The sequence below is a fragment of the Poeciliopsis prolifica genome, unplaced genomic scaffold (genome assembly GCF_027474105.1).
Source record: "Poeciliopsis prolifica strain line A6 unplaced genomic scaffold, Auburn_PproV2 SCAFFOLD004, whole genome shotgun sequence".
Classification (NCBI taxonomy): domain Eukaryota; kingdom Metazoa; phylum Chordata; class Actinopteri; order Cyprinodontiformes; family Poeciliidae; genus Poeciliopsis; species Poeciliopsis prolifica.
This window is the reverse complement of record NW_026562379.1, coordinates 10,205,651-10,226,566: the sequence shown is the minus strand read 5'-3', so window position 1 is coordinate 10,226,566 and position 20,916 is coordinate 10,205,651. Positions and strand designations below refer to the sequence as shown.

The following is a 20,916-nucleotide window of genomic DNA, read 5'->3' as shown; positions in this document are numbered from 1 at the left end:
CATGCTAGCTTAAGGCAGAGGTGAATTACTCGTATCAAGATATACCAAAAATTTTAAAGGTAACAGTTTCAAAAATTGCCTGAAATGTTTGAAAGCTTAAATACTTTTTAATGAGAAAAAGCTGCAGTATGCAGAGGTTTCTCAATCTGGATGGAGCATAGACTAAGCCTCTTCTCCACAAAAGTGTTGCAGTGCACTGCTGATTAGCTGGTTTAAATAAACAGTTCTTAGCAAATAAGAACTGCTAAATTGATCATATCCCGCTCAATAAAATACTTCTCCTTCAAATTTTGGTAGGGTGATATTAAATGTTTTTGCCGGTGTATTTTGGCCTTTTAACACTGAAATGTTTGAAGAATTAAAAATAGATTGAAATGTATTTCTTTGGATAGTTTACTGTGTTTTGGGGGAAATGTGAAAGGCCCTCTGAACTCTGGAGTGGGTCTTGATTTGCTTGCAAGTGAACCCTGGGGCAGTTTGCAAAAATGGGTGGAAATGCAAATCTAAATACAGACAAGGACAGGAGGAGAATAGGAGATAAAACCGCTTCATGGATCTCGGGCAGAGAAACATCGGCATGGCTTGCACTTCACTTCAGCGCCTCTGCATAACGTTTTCTCTGTTGTTTGGTTCACTTTTTAAAAGTTTAGTGTGAAAATGAACCAGAACAAGATGTAAAATGTTTCCACATATTATTACATGTTATTTCATTAGTACATAACTAATATTTATCAGTTCTAAATAAAATAAATTAGCTTGTTAGTTTTGAATGTGTAAATGCTGAAAATCTGTAATATTTTTATGCTCAGTACTTATACCGACTGGTGTACTGGCATACCAAAACTACGCTGAATGAGAAAAAGTGTTTAGAATTAGAAATTCTCTATTTAAATGTAAATATGTGAATCTAGTTGCTCTATAAAACTGGAGCAGAGCATCTCTATTTCCTCTGTGCTTCTTTTGGGTCCCAAAAAAAAAAAAGGCTGATTTTCTCTGCAGCTCTTTAATAAGCATGCAGACTGAGGTGAAGAGGTGGGGGTGGGTTTTGGTAGGGTACCACACACACACCCACACACACACACGCCCACGCACATTGCCAGCACAGAGAAGTGCACGCACAGAATCAGAGGTTGGGAATCCATCGCTATAATAAGAGGCCAAGTGCAGTGGTGATAAATCTCACCTGAAGGAGCTGTTCAGAGGCAGATTGCCTTACCCTGATGTACTACCCTCGGTACACTCTGCAGCCAGCCATGGGCTACAGCAAACACACCCACATGCTCAGACCAGGAGAGCACTGCACACAGGACACATAAAGATGTGTGCAGCAACAGTAGCTGCATGTGGATTTATGCACAAACAGACCCTGTGATTTAGGGACTCCCAGAGAAACCACACCCAGTGGACAAAGAAGGAGGTCCATCGTAGGAAACCCTACACCTCTCATTAAAATCCCATTCTGTAGGTAACACAAAGCCTTGACAGAAATGACATGATCTGTAGCACAACTCTGCACATATGTCTGGCCTGCTACTCTCTGTCAGTGCTCTTGAGTTTAAATATGCACACACACATTTACACACGCAAACAGGCCGACCTGGTGCCGTGACAGCAATTCGAGGAAACTGACGTTTTCCAGCTGGTATTGTGGCAGACGTTTCGTTCCTGCACAGACACCCGCTCCTGTCCGTCCATCTGTCTGTCTGTCACTGTCAAACCGAGTGTGTGGCCTCTTTGTCTCCCTCTGACAGACACGCTCACACAGGAGCTTTATTAGTGCACGTTTGAACATTTTAAGCCACCGTTTCCCTCCGTGTGCCAGTTTGAGCCCAACATCAGAGGAGCAGGAGAATGTGTTTGCATGCACATTCTCCTGCACATGCATATAGGCGTGTGTGTGTACACACACACACACACACACACACACACACACATACACACACTCTCTCTGAAAGTGGACAAGGAGAGAAAGAGAGAGAGAGAGGGGGAAAAAAAGAGAAATCATTTGACTGAGAGAGGAGGAGAGTGGAGAAGAAATTGAATTGGGGTGGGGTGGGGGTGACTTGGTATGGGTGATATTGCATAGTTTAATCTGTTAAGTTCAGCCGTGGAAAGGCCGGGGATGGGGGAGGGGAGCACCAGAACGGTGGTGGGATGCCTGATATCAGCCCTCCTCTGTGCATGCTCACATAAAGCTCTGCAGGGGCCGAAATGCATGTGTGTGTGTGTGTCTGCATGAGTGGCTACACAGATGGACAATAGTGGACGAAACAGGTGTGTGGGCCAGGTGTACAGACTTAAGTGTTTTTACTGGTCTGACTGCAACAAAACCCAAACACACACATCTTCGAGGAAAAGACCGGTCGGAGCAACAAATCAGTATGAAACTCAATCTGCCCTCAGCCCTCATAAAGCCTATTTTACATGTGCAGCACTTCATTCACTTCCAGTTTAATCACCTCATTTCCCACCACTAAAGTGAAATCCTTTGTTGGCTGGGACGTTTCTCGTAATTGGGCACTAATTTTCTCAATTCCCTCATATTTCTCTTTGGCTCTTCCAATGATGCAGTTTTACCTCTAGGGGGAGCCCTTTGTATCTCTATTGGTCAAAGAGGCAGCTAATTGGTATAGCTAATTTCAGTACAGTGAGAAACTGTTGCTCCTTGAGTGTGTGTGTATGCGTGTGTGGATGTAACTCAGTGTGAGCTGAAGTGGGTTGCTTCTCCTGGATGGGACTTGAGGGATCACCTAGAGATTCAGACAATGGCTTACGCTCGGTGGGCCTGGTGTGTTGGCTGTGCTTTCTAGGATGCCTCTGTGTCTGCTTGTGACTGTCAGCTGCACGAGGCACGTTTATTTAGGTGTATACGTGTGTGTGTGAGTGTGTGTTCCCAGTCATACCAGTTTCCTCAGTGCTGTAGCGTAGGCCTCTCCCTCCCCACTGTTTGCTCAGTGGAGGCTGAGGCAGACAGCTCAGTGTGGGCTCAGGATTCATCCTCACACACACACACACAGTCTGCATACTCCAGACTCTCTCATTCCTTTTCCACATCTAATCTTGAGTTGGCATGTGCTCAGAGGTGCATATCTGTACTGTATCTGCATGCCTCCTCCTACAAATATTTGGTGGCATGCTTTACTTTTGGGATGTAACTGTGCAATCATGCATGCATGTGCAGGTGTCCTTCGTGTTTTTGTGTCCTTGCAAAGTGCAGAACCACATAATTGTCATTTATGTCATGTCTGCCCGGACATTTTTGGTAGTCAGCTCCAGTTTGTTGGAGATTTGGCTCTTTGCCAGTTCATTACTAAAGCCGCTGCACCTAAACCTCTCTCTGTCTGGCAGTAGTTAAGTTATATCTGTTATTGTTAATCCAAGCTTTCACCATCAGGGGAAAAAACTAACAATATGTTCTTTTAAGATTACTTTTCAGTTTTCTCGTTAACCCTCTCAGTGATTTGGTTTTGTGAAGAAGGAGTTTTCATGCAGACGGAGGGATCAGCTCGCCGTTTCTGTGTGTGCCTGGGTCTAAAATCCGGTCTTGGCTTTTCTCCATCAGCTGTGTGGTTTGATGATAGGCAGTTTGGTTTCTCAGTGGCGCTCTCTGTGGTCTGTGTTTTCAGCAAGTGCTCTGCATGTAGGACCACAGTGGCCACAAGCCAGGAGGCTGCAGCTGTGGGAGTTTCTATGTTCACTTCCCCAGTTACCTTCTCATTTTAATCAATTTGCATTTTCTGGCTTGGTTAATGTCAAATAAATGTTTCCATACTTTGGGAATGTACTTCTCACTCTTTATACAGTCCTGGGGAAAATATATATCTACCACTAAATATTTTTTTCAAATTTCAATTGTTGAGACTTCTATGCATTTTATGGAAATAAAATAGAAAGAGAAATTTGAAAAGTGTGGCATGCTTTTGTTTTTAGCATCCCTCCCCCCCCCGAAAGTCTTGTTTTCAAAATAACCCAAACTCAGTAACATTTGATGGAGAAAGTCTATCAGTGTTTTTTATTTATTTATTTTTTATCTTGCCATAGATTTTTTTTTGGTCTTGTCATAGATTTCCAACTAGATTTAGGTCTAGACTTTGGCTGAGCCATTCTAACACAGATATGCTTTCATCTAGACCTCAGGTCTACCATTCCCTACCATTCACTTGCTGCCATTCACTATGTTGCTGCCACTGGACATTGTTGTGTTGCACTGGGTTCCTCAGTGGCAAGTTCACAAGGAACCCAGAGTTTCTCTGAATTTTGTGGAGTTGTGTTGATTGACATGGCTCTGCAATATTATGTTGACATCAGAGAGAGTTCTCCTGTTTTAGGAGACTCAAAAAGGGGGTCTGGAGAATGTGTTCCAACTAAAGGGGAATTGCATTCTTAAGCTTCACTGGTAAGGTCTATTTGGGGTTCTAGAGAGGAAGATCTGTTGGATAGTAAAACCTCGGATTCAGGAAGAACATGTGGTTTTCGTCCTGGTCCTGGAGCACTGGACCAGCTCAGCATAGGAAGGTGTTTGACCGCATCCCTGTGGGCCCTGGATGACCGTGTCAGAACTTGGTCTGCATCGCCAGGCTCTGTTTTGGTGAGAGTTGCACAATTTTCCCCTTTGTCACTGATTCTGTTCATGACTTTTATGGGTTGAGGATTGCGTCTCTGCTTGTTGCAGATAATGTGATCCTTTTGGCTTCATCAGATTGTCATCTCCAGATTTTGCTGGGAAAGTTTGCAGCTGAGAGTGAAGGATGAGGAACAGTGATGAGTACTGTCCTACTCAAGCTTTAGGTAGAGACCGAAACAACAGGATCACAGATAAATCGATGACTTTCTTCTCGCTACTCTTCCATAAAAGCCATATTTGTGAAGTGCATGACCAACACTTGTCTTGTAAACCGATTCTGACACTTGATCTCTGGGTTTGTTCGCTGTTTTCCAATTAACTCTTTTTCCATATTTATGTTACGTTGTGATGGCAAAACACATTCAGTTTCCAAAATAGATTTGAGTTTAGGTGTAGAAAAAAATGTAAGGGGTATGAGTACATTTTCAGGGAACTTTGCAGAGTATTTGTGGATGGAACAGAGCTCATATTTTCCCACATTGGTGCAGAAAATACTTTTTCAATTCACCTTGTTTTCAGACAGTAGTATGCCAAGCTGAAAATCTTCTGGCTGCAAATTCACATAACAAACAATCCCTTTTGCCATGAGGATTTTTTAAAGCATTATTTGTGTTGCACCTGCAGCCCCTTTAGGGATCAGGCTGCCCCCTTGTTGCTCTAAGAATAGCTTTATGCCTCTGCAATTCAGGTTAAAGCTACTTAGCAAGCCGGCCAGCACGACGAGGGACTGCATTCGAGGGAATATTTGCTGATCTTGCTCTTTCAGCTGTTTGGACTCAGACCCGGCTGAATATTTGAATTAACTCTAAAAACTTGAGATGATTATTTTTTTAACCGGTATTCAAACTCTGATGAACTCTTCCTGCTATTTGCTCAGTAGTTAGGTTAGATTAGATTAGATTCCCTCCTCTGCCTTGTCTCCTAACTTTCTCTGCCCTCTATGCACGTCTGCCTCGCCGGCTCCTGTTGAAGCCTCCTCACAGGCAGTCATGCAACTTCCCTATCTCAATATAATGAGATTGGAGGGACTCAAATTGAAAGACGCCATTTTCTTCAGCTGTCACCTTATTATCGAGTTGGTTTTGGGTGGGTGTGGGGTGGTTGAGTTATGCCAGTTTCTCTGAAGGCAGCAGGGGGGGAGAGATGGAGGTGAAGGAGGACTGGAAAAAGGATGCAGAGGGAGGAGGGAAGCATCAGAAGCTTAGGGATGAGCGGTTTTGCATTTGGAATATTTCTCCTTTTCTCCCTCCCTTTTAACTCTGCCTGGTATTTCCATTTGGTCACTAGAGCAACCTTGAAGTCTATGTCTCTCATTCATGAGGGTTGTCTTTGTACTTCCAAATTTTTGGGCTCATGTTTATGGGACGTTTTGAGGATATCTACATATCCGTTAGACTTCTCTCTTCCAACTTATTATTGGGTTTTACATGCAAACAGCAGGCATTCTGCATTTGCACTCTATAAATTTAATTTGAATGATCCTTTCATAACTATTATACATGCAGGCATCCGGAGGATGCTGTATATCCAGAAGTTTTAATAGTAATTATGGAAAATAATTACCATTAATTATTTACCATTGCTTTTTCCTACTAAACTGGGAAAAAACAACCCTGGTGCCTCAGCTCTTATAACAGAAACGATTCTGTTATGGGCCTCCCACGTGGCCAAAAAAAATGTGATGCTTGAAGTTCATTTCTGAGAGCTGAGTGGTAACATTTTTGTCAAAAAGAACATTCACCTCAGAAAAAGGTGCTGTGGCCCCTTAGTGGACCTCAGCTCAACATATTGAGGTTCTGTCACATCCTTTACTGCGTGTGGTCAGTGATGACCTGCGAGGTTGCAGATCTGGTTCTTGAGATTTTGATGTTGCCCTGCTCAGCCTGTCAGGCCGCAACAGCATCTGTTCTGTTTGACGGCTTGAGTTATACTTACACCCAGGACTGCTGATTTTATTCAACAGTGTCACAAGCTTTCTTAATGATTTTTTAAAAATGTTTTTGTTTGTCAGTTTAGTATTTGTTCCTTACTGGTTGTAATTATATGCTCTGGTTTGCAGCGTGGCACTAAACTGAATCAGACTGAAATAATGATCTGTGCCAGTGAGACTTTGTAAGTCTCTGAGTTGGTTTTGAGTTGCTTTTTATCTGTTAATTAGGGAAGATCTAAAAATATTTAATGCATTTCTGTGTAATTTTGCAAAAATTTGGGGCTTTGGGCTAGAAGGGAGAATATTAGATTTCAATCAATAAATAAATTAACAATATTATATAATACATTAGTATAGTTTCTTGTTGCTTCAGGGCCAAAAATATTTTTGATACTGAGACAAGTACCAGCCTAGATATTTAATAATCTCTGTATAATAATAATAATAATAATAATAATAATAATAATAATAATAATAATAATAATAATAATAATAAAAAATATTTTTTATTTTATTTTATATTTAGCTATAATGCAGATATTTTTCAGTACCAGAGTTATACACCTTGTACATTATTTTACTATCTTTTGGGAAATGTTTCATTTGTTTGCAGAAATAAACTTCTTTGTTTAATAAAAATAACTTTAAATTCCTATTTGTCAGGTCAGGGGTGTGAATTTTAGCAGCTTCTGTGGTGCAGATGATGTAAAACTCAGAGTAGGTAGATGACAAGTACCAAGGATGAAGTGCAGACAGTTACTCTGATAAGGTTCATCTAACGATACTGGAACTGAGACTTTGTTTGTTACTAGATATAAATATTTCTTGGATTCTTTTAACACTGATTTGGTGTATATATTACTGTTAAAAAGAGTCAGTCTAAGACACAAAGAAGCTAAACAGCAGGTTAATTCTTGGATTTTAACGTTTGTTTTTTGAGAATGATTTTCAGTCTGAATTAACAGTTTCAACATAGATAAATTCAACAATTTTAAATTGTTTAACATCTAAGTTAAACAATTTAACTTAAATTGTTTAAGTTAAATTTAAGTGTTGTAAAAGTGCAAAGAGTAATCTTTGTTGTTTGATTGTTGTGTTGTGCTTAGAACCAAACTTTGTGTTTTAGTTTGGTTTATTCACAAATACATCCCAGTAAATAATAACCAACTATTAGTGATTGATTTTAAGCTTGGCCAATTAAACTTGTCTGCTTCCACCAAATCTGCATTGAAACTTTGTTTGTGATGATGTTCTGAACATTAAGAGGCCCGTTACAGGCTTTTCATAACCTTGAGCTGTGTGTTGGTATTAACAACACCTTCTTCTGACTTGCTCCCTTAAAGAATGGAAATTGGTTGAGTTTATTTTCCCCTCACGATTATATATACGATGGCGTGAAAAATAGTTTTGCCCCTTGCTCATTTCTTTGTCTCGGTTTATTTTGTCGTGCTCAAATGTTCCAGGATATCAAAGCAATTTAATTATCGGACACAGAAAACCAGAGGAAATAGAAAATGTAGTTTTGAAATAATGTTTTAATTTAGTAAGAGGACTAAGCTTTCAAAACCAACCTGGCTTAGCAACAGTGATGCAAAATATAGCCCATTATTGCTTAGCCTTTATGTGAGTTGTTGTTGCTAAGGGTACAACAACCAGTTATTAGATTAAGGGGACAATTACTTTTTCACATGGGGCCAGCCAGCATGTTTTGGATAGCTTCTCTCTTCCTAATAAATTAAATCATCATTTGGAAACGGCTCTTTGTATTTACTCAGGTTATCTTTGTTAGATAAAAAAATGTATTTGAGGGACAGCGTGTGCTGTAGCGTTGAAGCAGGGACTCCGTAAATAGAGGCTGTCAGACATAAACTCAGATCTGGGGTCTGATTCCCAACATGTGTTCCCCATTTTCTCTGTGCGCATTTCTTCTCTATGAAGGCCGATACTACCACAAAAACCTTTACAGAGCATGTTTGAGGATTTTAAACGTTTAAGCTTCAACACATCTGAACAAACAAGATCCTGGTTCCTTTTATGACTTTTACCACACCCTTTACAGTCAGACATCAGATTTTTCACACGTCCACATCTGCAGCAAGCTCTCTTTGTGTAGAAATCAGTCAGTCTTGTTCTTTGGTGATGGCACATAGAAAAAAAAAGCTAAAAAAAAAATCGAACAAATCACTACCAGCAGCTACTCTGCACTATTTTTGTGAAGCTGCTGTTGGCTCTGCACTGTAACTCAGTGTGTGTGTGGTTTTGTGTGTCCTGTATCTACAGTCTGTGTCGCTGAGTGACCTTGATGTCTGCACTCAGCAGGAAGACACTGGAGAGGAGTGATTAACAGGAGAGAGAAAACGAGAGAGAGAAGTGCGAAGAATAATGAAATAAAAAAAAAGAAAAAAAGAGGAAAGACGTACAGAGAGAGGGAGAGTGTGAAAGTTAAACATGGAAAGAGACATTTCAGTGAGTGAAAAAAAAGTGAAAGTGAAGTGTTGGAAAGCTAAACAAAATGTGGAAAAAATTGAGGTGGGGTGAACGAGTGACTCACCACACATCTGTTGTTTTTTTTTCTTCTTCTTTCTCTTCTTCTGCTTCCCCCTGCAGGCAATCTGGAGGTGCAGTCATCAAAAACAGGTAGGTGGCTGGGAGGGGATGTTGGGAGTGAATATTACACTGAATGTTAATCAAACTCTCACTTCTGCGGGTGAGGAAAATACAGTGCAGACAGCACTGAAGCGAGAAAGTATTGTTTTACTGTACAGTTGAGCATGTGAGTGCAGATGCCAGCTTATTTGCTGATAGGACTGGGTATCTCCACAGCAACACATACACACACATTTATATACTGTGTGTGTCCACTGCCCCTTTTGACTTACACACATGTGTCCCAAGTGCAACATGAAGCCTGAACACACACACTGATATAAAAACCATGCCCTCTACATGTTCCTGAAAGTCATGATGAAACTCTCCCTGTTTGGTTTTTCCTCCGCTGCTGCCTGTCTGTGGGCTCCCTCTTGCTCTCTCCCCCTCTCTCTGTGTTGACTCTCAGTCTCGGAGAGGAGTTTTATAAGGAGGCCATTGAACACTGTCGCAGCTACAATGCCCGCCTGTGTGCGGAGCGCTCCATGCGGCTTCCCTTCCTGGACTCGCAGACCGGCGTGGCCCAGAGCAACTGCTATATCTGGATGGAGAAGAACCACCGTGGACCAGGTGCGTGTGCATGTGTGTGTGCGTGTGTGTGTGTGTGTGTGTGTGTGTGGGGGGGGGGGGGCGTGTGCGCCCCTCCACACTATTCTTTACAGGTATTATCTGTGTGTAGATGTTCGCAACCTTTACAGTCCAGACGTCTTTGTATTTATTCTAACAAAATAAAGTTGCCCTAAATCTCAAAAACTTACCAAAGCATTTTTATAAATACCAGCTTTAGATTTTAAATACTATTAAGGGTCATATATTGCAGGGATGTAAATATATGGACATATAAATAAAGAGAGCACTTTGAAAAGGCCTGTGGACCTTTAATGCTGCTATTTTATTTCAGCCTTTATGTTTTGTTTTATTTTTCTCCAAACAAATTTGATTGTCAGTTCTATAACATCCTGATTTTTATGTCTCTTCCCGCTTTCCTATTTTTTGCATGTTTGTCACACTTCATTATTGAAGTGTGACTTCATTATTGCCTTCAGAATATCAAAGAAATTTTAATCTTAGTCAACATAAGAAAACACAATAAACTGTTTTTAAATGAATATGTTTATTATTAAGGGAGGGGAAAAATCTAAACCTTTATGGTCTGGTGTGAAAAAGTGAATTTCAACCAGATGAAACTAAAACTGCCAATTGAGGAGTTGAAGGTACAACACATTTACAGACAAAGAATTGTTTTTTTTTTGTATCAGAAATGGAAAAATGTATACATTTTCTGTGTAGCTTTGACATAGTTGTCGCCTGGACATTGCCTTTCTGTGCAACTCCACTCAAAAAAATCCCTCCCACCCCAAAGAAAAGAAAAAAGAAAAAAAAAAAGAAAAAGTAACTTTCAGCACAGTTTGGACTTTCACACATTCACTTGGATTCCCTCCTTTAGATTTTTGACCAGACCAATCAATGAACAGAGAGAGATGCCTGCAAAAACAACAGAGGAAATACAAAACTAGCAATTATTTTGACATTGGTCAAGAGTGTAGACCCCTGGTGTGTTTACAGCTACTCTCTCCAATCATTTGTCTCCCAATTTTTTCTATCTTTATCCCATTTCTCTCTCTTCACTCTCTCTGGTTCCTTTGTTTTCCAAGACGTTTTCTCTTTTCCCTCCCTCTCGCAAGTTTCCAGCTTTCCCCAAAGGGTATTTCCTCGGCGCTTCTTTTTCTGTAACGTCAATGTATTTTGGCAGCGACTCAGACACCCCTGTAGGCAATAACGTGCCGTTGGCACCATCTACTTTTAGGAGGAATACGTTTGTGTGCATGTGTTTGTTGGCTGTCACTGGAAACTTGTGCTTTGAGAGTTTAGCACTTACAATTAAACTTTAATTTAAGTAATGTTTTAAAAGTTAAATGAAGTTTTTTATGTTATCTTTTTCAAACCTGCTGTGAAACATACTGTGTTTCAGGTCATGCTCCAGGTCAACTGTACACGTATCCTGCTCGCTGCTGGCGCAAGAAGAGACGGCTAAACATCTTGGAGGACCCACGGCTTCTACCCATCGAATTCAAAATTGGTGAGTAAGAGACAGGACAGCACATTTTCAGGATTTATTACACTAACCAAAAAATAAATAAATCACCCTCATATACCTCTTTGCTATATATCATGACTTGCCTTTACTTTTACAGTCTTTTACTTTTACACTCTTTGTCATATTGCAACCACAGACAACTTTATGTTTTATTGGGATTCTATGTGATAGAACACCACAATTAGATGTTGTTACATGGTTTTCAACAAATGCCCAAATAAAACATAAAATTGGAGTTTAACTATCTGCTCCTGCTAAGTGGAAACAAGTGGAAACTCCAATTCCACTTGTCTTTAACTTAATCTCAGTTGCTGTTCACAGAGGGCAACATTACAAGTCACACTTTTTAGCTTTTTAAGAATTAAAATATTTGAAAATCATGTATTCATTTTTTTTTCACTTCACGATCTTGCATGACTTTGTTTTAGTCATGGAAAAATCACAATAAAATGCATTGATATTACAAAATGTGATCCTGCTTTACATTGTAATTTATTTACTTATTTATTAATCTGCTGCCTGTTTTTGAGAAGGACCTGACATTTTTCTAGTAGAGAATCCACAAACTGCCTTTATAAGTTCTGAATCTAGTTGATTGTTTTTAATGCCTGTATAGTGTAAAAGTAACGTTCCTTGTTTCCTGAACCAACAAACTCCAGTTTCCATCAGTTCACCTATTCATATCCACTTTTATTTGAAATCTGCCAACTGACATTGATTGTCTTATAAATGTCCAGATTATGAGACCTCTCTAAAGAAGGAGGGGGGCATCCCAGACGGCCCTGTCCTCGAGTCGCTGCTTGCTGGGGAGACGCTGGACAAGAAGGTGGAGACCAAGGAAGAGGAGCCAATGAGTGAATGTCAGGTGGGGCTCTGCGTCCTTTTCCTTCCTTTTTCAAATTTTTCTCCTTTTCTGTTTTGTCTTCGTGTTTTACTGTGTTGTTTCTGATAGTACAGCATCTCTGTCTTTTTATCTGCCTATGTTTGTGCGTCTTTGTCTGTCATTGCCTTTGTTTCCTGGAGAATGTGTTCTGGTGCTGACACAGTCTCCTGTGGCTCTGATCGCTCCCTGCAGGCTCTCTGTGCGCAGACACGTGCTTCAGACTTCCACTTGGTTAGAAGTCTGAAAATCTCCGGACAAAACACCCATTAAAAAAAATCTATTTGTTTATACCTAGAAAAAAACTCTAGAATATTCCCCATTTGCCTTACAAAGTAGCTCAGATGAATGACTAATTGATTAGGACTTTAGAGATAAAAGCTTGCATTGCCCCTTTGAGTGTTAGATCTGTGTTTAAGGTCTCTGATCCAAAGTGGTGACAAAAATTACACATCTGAGAAGGGTCACTCAACTATTTTTACACCCAATACTAGGATTATTCATGGAATGGGCCCTACACAGACGGTGGATATTTAGGACGCACAGGAGTCTGATAAAAGAGGCCATCAATTTCTTTTACAGCAGGCGTAAGAACCCGTGTTTTTGGAACTTGACCTAAAACAGGATGTGTCTGCATCTGGAGCTTGGTTTTATCCTTCTTTTTATGGAGCAACTACCCTGATTTTATACTAGATAATCTGCAACCTAATTCTGAGTTCATTTAACTCAGAGGGCACACAACAGCAAATATTATACATGAGAGAAGGTGTTACCTCTCGTTTTCATGATGTTATAGTTAGTGCTTCTGTGCTTAAACTTGTTTTTAAGTTCCCCAGTTTAACTGCAGGAAGCGTTTTGAGAAACTAGGGTCAAGGTGAGCTCCCAGCACCAGCTGGCTCTAGTTCATTGAAGTGAAGCCAAATTACAGAACCAGTGGTTTACCCCGAATGTTTTCCATTCAGCAACATGCCACTGCCTTCCATCTAAACATTGAAATAGTTATAGAAAAGAGAAAGTTGAGAATGTTTTTTTTTTTACCTGAAGTTGGTGAAATTGTTAAGTTATAATTAATATCTGTACTTTCCTCTCTCAGCAATCAGCTGCTTATCTCAACAATAGTTTGAAAAAAAAAATCACATTTTATAGTGCATTAATATTAGTGTCTCAAAACATTTCATTTGCACCTCATTTTTTTCTTAATCATCAGGCAGCTACATGCAATATTAAAATTAAAAAAGAACAAACTCAGTGAAAAAAGCTGAAGCAGACTTCCGTTTTGATGTTAATAAACACCAAAACATGAGAATGGAAGGAGCTTTATAAATAAACATGATTAAAAAAACTAAAGATAAGCAGCGAGGAAACAATAAGCCACAGAATGCACGTTGGTAAATATTCTAACAATGAAAGATTTTTTTGTCTGTTGAAGCAATTTTGTGTTGAATTTGCCATGTTTAAATCACTCATGATGAAAGGCCCAATATCCTGGTATTTCAAACAGTTAATGTTGCCATCTTTAAAGAAGCCATTAACGATGGAATCTTTAATGCATCTTTAATGTGGGCATGTTTTCCGAAGAGAAACACGCCCACAGCATTACAGATTCTCCACTATGCTTCATAATAGACGTGAGGTTCTTTCCCTCATATTCATCTTTTTTCACACCAAGGAGACTGAGTTTCTTGTTGGGAGACTTAATGGTGTCCTTATCAGTTTCTGAACAGAAATATGGGGGGATTTTTCCACCATAATTTGAGAGCACACATTTTCATTCTGAAAGAATTTCATGTCTTTTGTACTCAAAACTTTTAATACTTGAGCGGACATTTTCAGCTTGAAAGCAGGACTTCGTGTCTTCTCAAAACTTGTAATGCTTGTACTCAAAACTTCTGCTCTCTTTCTAATATCCACTGTGATTTCTCAAACTTTTCTTCTTACTCTCAAAACTTGTCTTTGCTCAGAGCAAATCTCCACTTGCCGCTGCTTCGCTTGCAAATTATTTTCTGCTAGCGCTTGGAACAAAAAAAGTACAGTCGCCTGGCAACCTCTCAGCCAATAGAATGAAAGTGTTATACTGGGGGTGTTTGTTTCCTTCTAGTGGGTGTGCCTGTGCGACTGCTACGATTGTAGCAACTTGTGTATACACAGGACAACAGCATCATAGATCCACATATTTGTTCTGTAGTTTTTGACCAAAGTGAAATATTTTTTTTTTTACCCAAAAAATTATCTTATAGTCTCATCTAATCAAATTGCATGGTTCCAGTTGAAGTCCCAGTGGCGTGTAGTAAAATGTGTAGTAAATTTTCTGGCATCTGGATTGGGGGACTTAAATGAACCTCTTTCTACTGCAGATCTATTTCAGTGAGCGTTGGAGACTTAAAAAAATAAATAAATAAAAATTACCTTCCTTACCATCTTGTACATGATAAATCAGGGAGCTCTGCCAGAAGAATTGCCAGCGGCTAAAAGAAATGGACCAAAGTTTCATGTCATATTTATATCCCATTGAAGCCGGAAATTATAATTACTAATTAGAAATTTCTAAAATCTTAAATCAAGTTTAAAAAGTAAATGGAAGTAATACAAATTGGAAAAAAAATGTTTCTAGTACATTTATTTTAAAGGCATTTTTCAACATACAAATAATAAAATGTGTGCTTTTTAAAAAAAAAAATTCCAGTGTGAGAATATACCTCTATGATAAAATAATCATATATTTTAAGGCAGATTTGAATGCTGCATATCTGCTGTAGAAAGGAGGCAGCAGTTCAATTGCAGTAAAGCAGTAAATTACAGTTTGTCATTTCTTTGTCCTGTGTAGGTTGATCTGACCTGTGCTGCAGCTCTGTTGTTACAGCGAGGATAAGAGTCCTTTCTGATAGTCCACCTTTCTCTCATTTTATAGAAGCTGCTTGTTGGGGATTTTCCTCATGAGCTGGAGGTGGACGACATGGAGGAAGACGTACCGAAGCGCAAGAACCGTACCAAAGCACGGGTAGGACAGCAATGACATTTCAGTTTTTTTCCATGTTTTCACATGATGATCAGTTTTCATGTGATTACAGAGTGCCTGGTTGGTTGTCTGTGTGAAAAAGTGAGGTCAACATAAGAGAAATAGGCCAGCCAGAGCTCAGAGTTAGAAAGTGATGAGACAAACAGTGACCTCTGTGTTTCCAGACTCTAAACTAGAATACATTGGAGTCTTCCTTCTCACAGTGTGACATGTAATCATTTGTCAGTCCTCTGCATACCACACTAATGTAATGAGATTTCCTTGTACAACGCAGGACTTGGCCCGATTAAAAGCAAACAGATCTAGAGATTAAATCACACTGGAATGACCTCTTTTTTTTTTCTTCTATTTTTTACAACTTTGATTAGAGCGCGGAGGTCTTATTTTCCCACTCTGTTTGCGCATCCTATGGGAGGATAATCAAGTGTTAACAATGTATTCTGAAAATCATCCCACATACATGCAGCACATACACACAGACTCTGTTTCTCTCTCTGACACACACACAGACACCAGGGTTGCTAATTGGAACTGTTGCTCCCCTGCTAGGTGTCATCAGCCCCCTCCTGCTGGAAGTGTAGCTTTGCACTGAGAGCAGATGATTAGAATCCAAACGTGCACGTGTGTGTGTGTTTGTGTGTAGAGACACGTGAACACACTTGTGAGCATTGTGCTGTTATGTTCTTTCTATATTTTTGTTTTATTCTTACAAGCCACATGTGAAGAGTGTGGAAGTTCAAACATTTTTGTGTCTACCTTTGCATGTGTTTGCATGAGATTTCTTACATGTGTGTTTGTGTGGGTGTTTATTTACAGGCTTATGGTGTTGGAGGAATGAGGAAAAGACAAGAGCTGCCTGCCATTGAAGACAGAGATAAGCCTTACGTCTGTGACAGTGAGCGTTGGGTCTTTTGTTCAATTCAGTTGATTTACATAATGCCAATTCACAACAAATCTCATCTTGAGGCTCTTCAGTTCAATCACACATGCATTCTGGTTTGTCCTAGTCATCAAACAGTGCATGAAGATTAGTTTATTAATCTAATTTAAAAAGTTTTACTTAAGGAAATACAGTACATTGGATCAAGTCATTGACTTGCAGCGTTCGCTCCTTCTCCATGAGCAAGTAGTGACAGCAGACAATTTCTTATGTTAGGTTGAATTTAGAGGAACCTCTCATACTGAGCATGCATGTAGTGACAGTGGAGAGGAAATACTACCCTTTAACAGGAAGAAACCTCCAGCAGAACCGGGCTCAGTACAAGAGGACGTTTGACACAGGGGTTTGAGAAGAAAGAAACAGAAAAAATGATATAGAAGTACTTTCTATGTTAATGTAATATTAAAAGTTAATAGCAGGAAAGGAAGGATGTACAGTTGTTGACAGCATTATCTCAACCTAAGCTCTCCTCCAGGAAGGCACCACCGCCAAACAGGATACCAGACCAGGTGGAGAGAAAAATAACAGAGAAAACAACAATTTAGCAATTGCAATAACATTGAATAATGCAAATTGGAGAGAAGAAGAAAGTGAGGAAAAGTGGCCAGCAGCATAACTACAGATATAGTTCAAGATAATTATCGGTGTGAATGAGGCATGAGAGAGCCATAGAGGACTGCCTTAAAAGATCGGATTCTCTCCTGTCGGAATTGACCAAAAGCTCTACCTCACCTCTGGATAAACATTGATATAATCTTTACCAAAAGGAAAAGTTTTAAGGCTAGTCTCAAGCACTTAAATTGGGAGCTGATTCCATGGGAGAGGAGGATCTACATCCCAGTGGACTTTGAGAAACTCTAGGAACCATCAGTAAATCTACAGGTAGAGTGCAGAGTGCTCTGTTAGGATCATATGGAACAATCAGATCTCTGATGTATGATGGAGCTGATTATTACATGTGACAATGAGAATCTTAAACTCTATTCTGAATTTAACAGGGAGCCAATGAATCCTGATTAACTTCGTAAATATGGTCATTATTATTATTATTATTATTTATTCATTTATTTTTTAACATTTTTAGGGGTGTAAGAACATATCTTGCTCGTGATACAAGATTAAATTTAAGCTTATTTTTAGGAAACATAATTCCCATTTTTGTCTTCATCGCTCACAATGTGGTTGATAGATTCATTTGCAAATCATTTGTATCTCACTTGTCGCTCTGGGGACGTATATTTTTTTATGAAATATTAAAAATGCTGAGGTTTCTTTAATGACAATGTAAATGAGTGACGTTGGCCAATATGCCAGAACTCTTTACCAGCGGAGTGTGTCAACACAACACTGCAACTCTCAAGAACTTCCTTCTTTCTCACCTCAAAATGAGAATGTCTAACACAGATACAACAGACCTGTTGTTTTATACAAGTATTTTTATACCTGTTGTAAAAGAATACAACAGGTTGTCAAGCTCAAAGGATTTCAATTTAAATCCTTTATTATAACTTGAGCTTAGGGCATAGGGTTTTTATGAGAAAAACTTCTCTTTGGTGTGAATTACTATACTGTATATTGGAAGATTTTGTAGCCTGAGTTCTCCTTCCACCCCTTGTTTTGAAAGAATGTCATCATACATATTCTTGCTTTCGGGCAAAATCCTTGTATTGTCATTTTCTTTTTTGTTGCAAAATCAACTCTGCTGATCACGCTTCACATCTGTCTGTGGCTACATTGATGCATACTAAGTATTAAAAAATATTAACTTTGACCATTATGAAGACTTTCTTATGTCTTAAAAATAACGTCTTTGAAAATGCATGGTTTCTTTAACTTTAACATTATTCAAAACAAAGCTGACACAAATTATATGGGTGTGTTGCAGTCTGTGGCAAGCGATATAAAAACCGTCCTGGGCTGAGCTACCATTACACTCATACACACCTGGCGGATGAGGAGGGTGAAGAGGATTCAGAGCGACACACACTTCCCTTTCAACGCAAGAGCAACCACAAGCGTGAGCCTGCCGCCTGAATATGTCTGTCCTTGTTCATTATTCACATCCTGTGTAATGTATTAAGAGTCAATGTATAAGAAGTTCTGGTTCAGGAGATTTCACTGTAATTCTAGCAATGTCTCCAAATCAGAATATTGTTATGACCCAATGATTCTCCTGAAGAAGTGTTTTGGTTGAGCACAGTGCTCACTCAAATCCTCAGTGTCTACATCCTCAGTTCTTTCTGTGTCATATTATGTGTTAACCAGATAATTTTTCACTCGCAGAGGCTTCTCTCAGTTGATTAGGGCAACAGAGAGAGGCAACATACTGTTAAAACCACAGTATGTGACTTTCATAAAAAGTATATGTTTCATACATATTTGTTAAACTGTTACTACCATGGCAGCATAACATGCCACTTAATCTGACACTTAATCTGTGAAAAATTTAACTCCTCCCTGTGGTTCTGCTGACATTGGCAGAAATGCACCGTTTGGTCAGAAACAACCAATCAGAGGCAGGAGGAAGGTCTTAGCGCTGCCAATCACTTTTGTGTATGCACTGCTCACACCCTGCCCCCTTGCTCTCTGCTATACTAACTCTAGTTCTTGACAATGGAGCCTGTCATGAATATTAGGCTAGTTAAGAGAACAGTGATTTGTTTTTCTGCCATTAACACGGTAGCGTATACACAAGCCACTCTCCATTACAGGGCAACAAAGATGTAGAAAACTGTAAGAGGAAGCCAAAATACCTGGAGAAAAGCCATCCAAGCAACCCGTTTGTTGAGAGACAGCAATAGTAACCCTCTGAGACAGCACTCAGTGAAACAACAATGTCTGCAACAACTACCATTTATGAATAAATTACAATCATAAAAAAATCATGCCTTTTATCTGGTGTAAAGAAGATGAAAAATAAAATTCTTCACTTTTGATTTCAGCAACTCTGATCAAATTCAGTGTTGCCTGGTTATAGTCACTCGTATAGCTGCATATTTGTTTGTTAGAGCTGTTATGTCCTTTATTATTTGGACATCGAAGGATATCAATTCACACATTATTCCTTCACAGCAAGTCAAGGACAGATGAATTTCTTTGATCCTACTGCTACAATCATTCAAAGTGAGTTGCAGCCAAGTTTATGTCAAACAATTTTTTACTGTTAGTATGACTTTTAAATTCAGCTTTTTGTGTCATGCTATGTATTGTTGCTGAACATCCAAAAATTCTGATTTAAAATCTAATCTCTTCACATACAGTGCTTTGCAAAAGTATTTAATTTTTTTTTATATTCTTCCTCTATCATGCTACGACCACTAATACTTGTCTTATCTGACCCAGATGGAAAAACACAAAATAAAGCCTGACTGTGAAGTTAAATGAAATTGAAAGATGACATTCAAAAATGTTTACAATAGAAATCTGAAAAGTGTGGTGTGCATATTTAGACAGTTTTAATCTGATACCACTAAATAAAATTAAGTTAATTGCCTTCAGAAATCACCCGTACTTATTTGAACTGAACTTAGTACATCTAGTAAAGTTTAAGATATATTAATAATTGACATTAAACTTTTACAAGGCACTGTAGCATAAATCTTTTATTAATTACTGGAATTTTCATTAGTACAAAGTATCTTTATTCATTTCAATGAAATACAGATACATTGACAATAATATACCTTAATTACTGTTGAACCACAGTGATTCAGAATACATACATATTTAGATCAACTGTTTGAGTTGACAATTGTACAGCCACCAAAGTCCATCAGAAAAACAAAGACGTAGTCATGGATTTATCGTTTGCTCCCAGATAGATGAGGTCAGCGATCCAGTGTAACTTCGCTCAGAGACTAATATTAAACTAATCGAGGTATTTTCAAATCAATCAGTGCTCCTTCACTTTCAAATATAATACCAAGCATCAGCTGAGGTCTTTTTGCCAGAATGCATAAGAACAATCCTTAGTCAAAACATTGTTTAGGCTCCAACTCAAGCTTTTTAATCTTTTATTTTTTAGCTTAGTTTCAGTCTCCTAAGACATATTTCACCTTTCATCTTTGAATTTCTTCTTGACACACAAGTTAAGCAAGCATGGAATTAATCCGTATTAAAGGACACATTAAAACATCCGTAACCGATTGATTGATTCTTGACATAATTGCTCTGAAGCCACTTTAAAGCAAGAATAACTAAACATGTTTTTCTTTGCGATAGTTTACACTGCCAAGAATATTATTGTCAGAATCACAATTTCTTTTATGTTTTTTTTCATTAAATGTTTTAGACTCTAAAGACTCTTTAGAAATAATGCCAAATGTATCTAAACGTTGAAATTTTTTCTGATTTCTTTTGGTCCAATTGACCAGCTCATAAAATTTGCTTTTGGCCTTTTAACAAAACACAGAGCAGCATTATATACTGTTACCAGTTTTTTAAAATATTTTTTAAAAGAATATGACAATGATAACAAGCTCTGGCTGTATGTTTTCCAAGCAAAAAACATATGCAATTTTGTAAACAAATATAATAACCAAACTTTTTAAAAGATTACAAGTGAAACTATCATTGAATACCAAGATATTTAAACAAGGAAACATTTTCACTACTTAAAGCTCTATGGCTGAGCACCTGGTGTTATTGTAAGATAGCATTTGGCACACCAGGAGCCAGGCATTTTCTAAAGGGTTAGATTTACCAACTTCAAATACTTTGGAGCTCATATTTGCATTTTTCTTCCGTTTCTGGATTAGCACTGAAACAAAATCAGAGATGTAT

General features: G+C 38.7%; 1 protein-coding gene across 1 annotated transcript in view; it reads left to right on the top strand.

Moving 5' to 3' along the window:
* dpf1 (double PHD fingers 1) overlaps nucleotides 1-20,916 on the top strand; it is a 58,489-nt gene that overhangs the window by 9,443 nt on the left and 28,130 nt on the right. The window contains exons 2-8 of the mRNA XM_055028850.1: nucleotides 9,162-9,191; nucleotides 9,610-9,770; nucleotides 11,173-11,280; nucleotides 12,036-12,163; nucleotides 15,087-15,176; nucleotides 16,011-16,089; nucleotides 18,020-18,151. Of these exons, the coding sequence (XP_054884825.1) occupies nucleotides 9,162-9,191; nucleotides 9,610-9,770; nucleotides 11,173-11,280; nucleotides 12,036-12,163; nucleotides 15,087-15,176; nucleotides 16,011-16,089; nucleotides 18,020-18,151 (728 nt within the window). The remainder of the gene's footprint in view (nucleotides 1-9,161; nucleotides 9,192-9,609; nucleotides 9,771-11,172; nucleotides 11,281-12,035; nucleotides 12,164-15,086; nucleotides 15,177-16,010; nucleotides 16,090-18,019; nucleotides 18,152-20,916) is intronic.